Below are 6725 nucleotides of genomic sequence, written 5' to 3'. Positions count from 1 at the left end.
GACAACTTTGAAGAGGGATGTGGGTGAAAATGAGAAAATGAGTTCATAGGTCAGGAGTGAATGGAGCTCGATAGGGTGGTGATAAAATTAGGGTTTTTCGACGGAAAATTTTAAATTACAGACGGATTTTCTGTCTGTAATAATTTAATGAAATGTAGCATTTTTTCTATTTAATTACAGACGGATTTTCCGTCTGTAACCATTTTCCACGGAAAAAAATTAATTTTACCGACGGAATTATCGACGGATTTTGTTTTCCGTCTGTAATTTATGCTAATTCATTTTTTTTGTTTTCCGACAAAAAATCCCTCTGAAATTCTGTCTGTATTTCTGTGGAATAAAATCCATCGGAAATATCCGTCTGTAATAACTAATTTTCTAGTAGTGAAAAAGACCATAAGTAAAGATTATATAAACTAGTCACCCCTTATTGAGTAACAACATTTCTTTTATAATACAAAAAAAAAAACACTCATTTAGCCACATTCACAACTAGAAAATTACTTAATATATACAGATTTATGGGTAGATTTAGTCTTTATTGGAGACGGATTTTTGGTTACCGACAGATTTTGTCCTTCTATAAAAGTTTCGTCAAAAATTATTTACCAACGGATTTTTTTCCATCGGAAAATTACTGACGGATTTTTACCAGTTACCGACAGATTTTTTTTTCGGTAAATTCTCACCTCCATTTCCCTGAAACGTCAAACTTTCCAATGGATTTTTCGTCAGTAATTAGAGACAGCCGTCGGTAATTACAAACAGATTTTTCGACAAATTTTTTGTCGGTAATTACAAACAAATTTTCCGTTGGTAATTGACAACATATTTTTCAACAGATTTTTCATCTGTAATTGGAACCTTAAAAAATCATCCCAAATTCTGAATACAGACAGAAAATCTATCTGTAAATCTGTCAGTAAGGTAAAATAGATTTTTTTTAATTTTTCCATTGCAAAATAAACCTATTTTCATACAAAATAAATATAAATTTAATAAACAAATTCATCGTATTATCAAACTAAAAGAAAAGTGCTATAAATAAGTCAATATAATTCAAAACATAAAATGTATTGTTGTTTTTAATGTTTAACCATATCAATGTTTTCAATGGATTCATACAACATTTCATCCAATACAAGCAACATTTCATACATAGAATTGTGGAGCTTGGTGACCTAACAATGAATTTATACATGTATCTCTTCCTTGGACCGTTGCAGATTTTAGTGTCTGCTGCGATATTTGGAAATCTCTAAATAACTGCTTCCCAAAACGTTGATCTTGGGTAAAACCAAGAAGCAAGTATTCCATGTAAGACCCAGAACTTTCAAAAAATATTACTATGAGTTAATTTCAATTTATATATTCATTAAAAATTTTATTTTTAGAAATTATTTAATTAAAAGTAATTAAATCAAGTTTTGATAATTAAATTGGAAATTTTACTTAATCTTATAATTATTGAATAATTTTATATATTTAAATTATACAAGTTAACCATTGTAAAAGAATAAGAATTTTATAAGATTTAGTTAAATAATTGAGATTTTGGAATTTCATACTCTAATTTTTATAAACAAATAAAATTAATTATATTATTTCTAGTTTTAAGTTAGAATGCTTGATTAAATGCCAATTAGCAAATTGATGATTAAATAATATTTTTTTAAATTAATTTTAAGAATTAAATTAGATTTCAATTAATACAACATACCCTAATTTAATTAAAATTACTAAAGGTAAATATTCCCAAATTAAATCCAAACCCTAACTTTAACCAAATTAAACCCTAATTCCATAACCTAACCCAGCCGCCATTCAGTTTTTTCTTCGACGTCCATGCATCGCCACTGCTGCTCCTGTCCGCGACGCTAGCTTCCACCACCATCGCATCTCTCATCACTGCCGCCAACGAGAATGCGCGCCAGGAGCAGACGCATAGAAGAAGGAAGACGGAGGGAGAAGAAGGTGGCACTGCTCGCGTTGCTGTGCCCAGTCGCAGTCTGCGGAGCTGCCGCTGTCGTTCAGGCTGTCGGAGACCGTTAACGAGTTCCTCACCGCTGGGAGTTACCATCGGAGATGCCGCTGCTCTGTCCTAGCGTTCTTCCTAAGTGCGGTAAGGTTCCTTGTCTGGAACCCTCGAAAATTAAAATAAGAAAAATAGTACTCTATTAAAGTTTATTAAAAATGTGCAGATTGTGGAAGTGAGCGAACCTGTGGTTGAAGCTGCAATTGATTTCGGGTCGAGAGAAAGGGTTCTTGTGACGCATTTAGTTTATGGGTTTAACTTTTCGAAGTAGGGATTTTTCTTAAAATTTATTTTTATATTACAGAGTTGTTATGAATAGATATGGGTGTGAAAAATATATTTCTGTGATTATGTTTGTCTTGTGGAAGTGGCTGTTTATTGGACTGAATTACTGATTGCTTAATTGTTTGAGTGGTGTGCGGTTGTTGCAAGAAATTGGTTTGAAAAGCTATTTGGTTGATTATTATGAAAAGTGGTTTTTCTTGGTTTTGGAGTTAATTCGATAAGGTAAACAAATCGGCTTTGAAAGTGATTTAGGATATGAAAATGGATTGATTTTGGAAGCGGTTTGATTTGAATTAGTTGGATTTTACAAATTATTTAATATTGGAGCTGGTTTGATTTTGAAAAATATTTATTATTAGAATTGGTTCAATTTGAAAATAATTTGATATTAGAACTGGTTGAAATTTGGAAATCGTTGAGAAGGATTTGAGGAATGTTTGGATGAGACGTGAAAAGGGTGGCAGAGTCCGAGTTCTAGAAGAAATATTACCGAAATTTTATAAAATTGGAAGTTTCGTTTGAAGTAATTATTTAAAAAGATTTGGGTTTTAAGCATTATATGTTTTAAGATTGATTTATTTAGCAAAGAAAGAATTAGGTTTTAAACTGGGATTGTTAATGAATGGAATGGAAAGAAAGATGATGAGGATTGACTTTGAAATATGAATTTTGAATGAATTTGAAAATGAGACATGGATTGACAAATAATGATTATATTGAGAATGACTTAGATATTGATGAATGTTGAATGAATTATTCATATGGCTTATGAATGTGAATTATCTAAGACACGAGTTTTCCTGGATAGATGCAGTGGCTTGCCACCACTTGCTCCAGGTTGAGACTCGATACTTTGTTGACCCTATGACGTAAGGGTGACTGGACACTTATAAATTCCCGGGAATGGTACCCCCATTGAGCGATTTGATATATATATATATGAGAAAAAGCTATGCATAGATTTATGGGGATGCACGTCGGGGGACAGTCCAAGGGTTTAGCAAACCGGACTTGTCAGGTTGGCTGTATAACCGACAGATGAGCTCATTAGCCATAGGACAGACATGCATCAAATGTATTTGTATGCTTTGCTTGGGTTTGAATTTGTCTTGTTTTGCCTAATTGTTAAACTGTTATTAACTGCTACCTGAACTATTTGCTGTAACTGCTACCTAAACTTGTGCTTTCCTTGTCTGTTTTGCCTGTATTTGTCCTGGTATGCTACTTTTGACAATGAATTTTGGTGCTGAATTGATGATTGTGTTGATTGATTGTGTGGTTGGTTTCTGATTAAGATTTTCTTATATGAAAAGAAAGGTTTTGGATTTCTGGATATTTAAATATTGATTTTTCGAAAAGAATTTTTGGATGACTAGTTGGTTTTTAAAAGATTCAAAGGACGAACAATAATCACTGAGCTTAAAAATAGATTACTCTTTAAATATCTTATTATGACAATTCTGAAACCTTGTGGTGAGACCGTGTGGTTAGGTTCTCACCCCCTACAACTTTATCTTTTCAGGAGACAGATGAAAAAGCTCACGAAAGGTTGTATTGTGTTTTGCTTAGTCGATGTTGCTGTTTAGTTTTTATTTATTTACCCCTCGCCATCAATATTATATTATGTAAGAGGGATAGAAGTCGTATGATTTGTATGTATATAATATGTATAAGTTACTTGAGTAAAAAGTTTTGTACATGTAAATGCTTGTTTTGTATTATTTAAAAAGTATTCTTTTTCCGCTTTTCAAAAAGAACTCTGATACGATCTCGAGTCAAAGGCTCCTATTTTATTATTAAGTATATGAAGTCATCGTAATACTTCTTGCTATCAGAGTAGCGCAGCCGGAAGCATCACATTCTCTGAACCAAATGAATCCCAATATTCTTTCTTGTAGTCCCTGGCTCTCTGAATCAATTGAACCAATTGATTCCTCTAGAACCTAACATATTTTGACACAGGTTAAACAACTAAATTCCCGATATTTAGATGACAAAACCATAAACAATGAACAACTACCTTATCCGCTAACGAGTAGCAATTAACCAGCCAACAAAATGCAATAATACAAGCTATCATATTATAGTTCAAACTTGATCTACTTTAGTCAATTACCTTGGGTTGCCTTTGAATGTACTTGTCGGTCTTTATCTTTTGAAGAGAGTTACAAATGGCACCACAATTGGATATCAGAGGCTTTTTCTGTTTCCAAAAGTGAAATCTCTGCATTTAAAGCTTGTTATTGACAAGTCTAGAGCTAATCCACTGATATCATACTTGGGGATCTACAGGGATCCAATTACCATTTGGAGCAGCATATATGATGATATAGTATGAAGAAGCCATTTCAATGCAACTCAAGTTATTCATATTACCACACAAGACAACTCTCACACTGCTACTTCAACAGATACAATGTAAACTTGCTCAGTTATTTTCCTTAAAAAAAAAAAAATAGGAGGCTGAAGGCTCTTTCTTCCAGTATAAATAGAACTCGAGATACTTCCACTTACTCAAAAACCAAAACATATAATAGGAGAAAAGTTCAAATTCATGTAGCCAAAAAAGGGGAAATCACTTTGACAGGACATATCTATTTTGAGTTTTGAACTGTTCAAAGGAGTATAATACAAATAAGAATCACAAGAAAATTAATAAAGGAGTGAACATTTAAGATAAATAAGGATTCTCAATTTGTTTTAACTTTTAACAGAAATTGAACTAGGCAAAGCAATTACAACTAGAACGTGAATATAACATACCTCTAGTACATATATCTGCGCAACATTATCTCTAAGTCCCAGCTTATTAAACTCAATGCATTCTTCATATAACAAATTGAACCTATAGCCAGGATAAATGTGATTATTAATTACTGCATGAAGAAAGTTACAAACAAAATTGATGGATCCTCTTTCTCATTGTCCAAATAAATTTATTTTTACTTAAATACAATATTTATTTTTTTATATATTTTATAATATTAAATATTATTTATATATTTGCACATTATATATTATATATTAAGAATATTTCTATCTTTAAGGTTAAATTTATGTTTATATTTATTGTTTATTAACTCTTAATATGCCACAAGAAAGCATATGCTTGAATGCTTCAACTCTTAGTGGAAATGAAAGCATAATGAAAATAATAATATGCAGGTGTTCAAGGAAAGTACCTGATCAGATGGCGTGGCATTTGAAGCCTTTCTAAATCCCATAACCAACCTCCCTTCTGGCTCCAATCGACTAAATGTTACTGAGAAAATCAATGCAGGTCAGACACAGACACATAAAGTCCTACATATAATAAATTATATTGCAAGATGGTGGGAATAAAACAAAGGTCCAAAGAACTAAGCATGTGAAACAAAAAGATTTTTCAGGGAGTGAAGAAGTGTTACCTGTGTCACCTACTTGCAACTGCATTGACTGTATGCAAGGAGTGACACCCTCTAAAACATACATCCTGCTATTATTGTTTGGCCAGAAGCGAAATTGAAATATCCATTCCTTGCCTTTTGCATCAAGGATTTTAAGTGGCAATCCTTCAGGCTGTGAAATTGGTGGGAAGTAGGCCTGTTTCATTGAATTGAATGCAGTATTATAATATACATCACACAATGTATCATGGGCTTATATTCAATCCAAAAAAGACTTTCAAAATAACAGTTTGAAGAAAGATTCTCGAGACCAACCTCGGCACACCTTTTTGGTAGCACTAAACGCCCAATTTTTCACTAATCGCCAACATAATCTACTCTTATAAGTTTATTTAGTTACGGCAAATGAACCAAGCATTGAAATTTGAAAACACAAAACAGTATTTGATTGAGGGAATTAGAAAAACATAGCATTTTTTGTTCAACGTGGCCACTTTGAAGAATCAATGAAAATAATTAATTATTATTACAATTTATTTGTTTATTAACATAAATCATGACATGGAGTTGTGGGAATAAATCTTATGGAAGTTGAATATCAAGTACATTTAACAGACCTGCAAATGGAGATGCAAGCAATACTGAATTAGAAAGATATGAGAAAACGCTAATAGTAACATACCTGGGACAATATCACCAGAATAACAAATGCAGGGAGCCCAATTTCAACACAATTTGCCAACTTCATAATCCCTCATTGGTGTCAGATCACGAACAATACATCCCTTTACTTTCAGGTGTCAGATCACGAACAATACATCCCTCACATCACGAACAATACTCCGGAAGGACGTCTGCTATAATACACTTAATGTAGAGCTCTCAGCTTTAACAATATCTAATCAAGCCATTAGAATTGATGTTGTTTACAACAATTTGAGGTTAACATTTTTATTTACTGTTATTTGTTGAATTTATTTTAATTAATCAATTTTATATGTTGACATTAGCTAATTATA

General features: G+C 32.3%; 1 protein-coding gene across 1 annotated transcript; it reads right to left on the bottom strand.

Annotated features, from left to right (window-relative positions):
- Window positions 1–4156: 4156 nt before the first annotated feature.
- On the bottom strand, window positions 4157–6486 carry LOC110274239 (B3 domain-containing transcription repressor VAL2). The gene is made up of 6 exons (XM_052251795.1): window positions 6389–6486; window positions 5728–5902; window positions 5503–5582; window positions 5084–5165; window positions 4437–4544; window positions 4157–4263 (listed from the first exon to the last, which is right to left on the bottom strand). The coding sequence occupies exons 1-4, from the start codon at window positions 6452–6454 to the stop codon at window positions 5148–5150; spliced, it is 339 nt and encodes a 112-aa protein (XP_052107755.1). The 5' UTR covers window positions 6455–6486; the 3' UTR covers window positions 4157–4263; window positions 4437–4544; window positions 5084–5147.
- Window positions 6487–6725: the final 239 nt, after the last annotated feature.

The sequence above is a fragment of the Arachis duranensis genome, chromosome 7, assembly GCF_000817695.3.
Source record: "Arachis duranensis cultivar V14167 chromosome 7, aradu.V14167.gnm2.J7QH, whole genome shotgun sequence".
Lineage (NCBI taxonomy): Eukaryota > Viridiplantae > Streptophyta > Magnoliopsida > Fabales > Fabaceae > Arachis > Arachis duranensis.
Note: the sequence above shows the minus strand (reverse complement) of the source record. Positions and strands in the feature narration are given on the sequence as shown.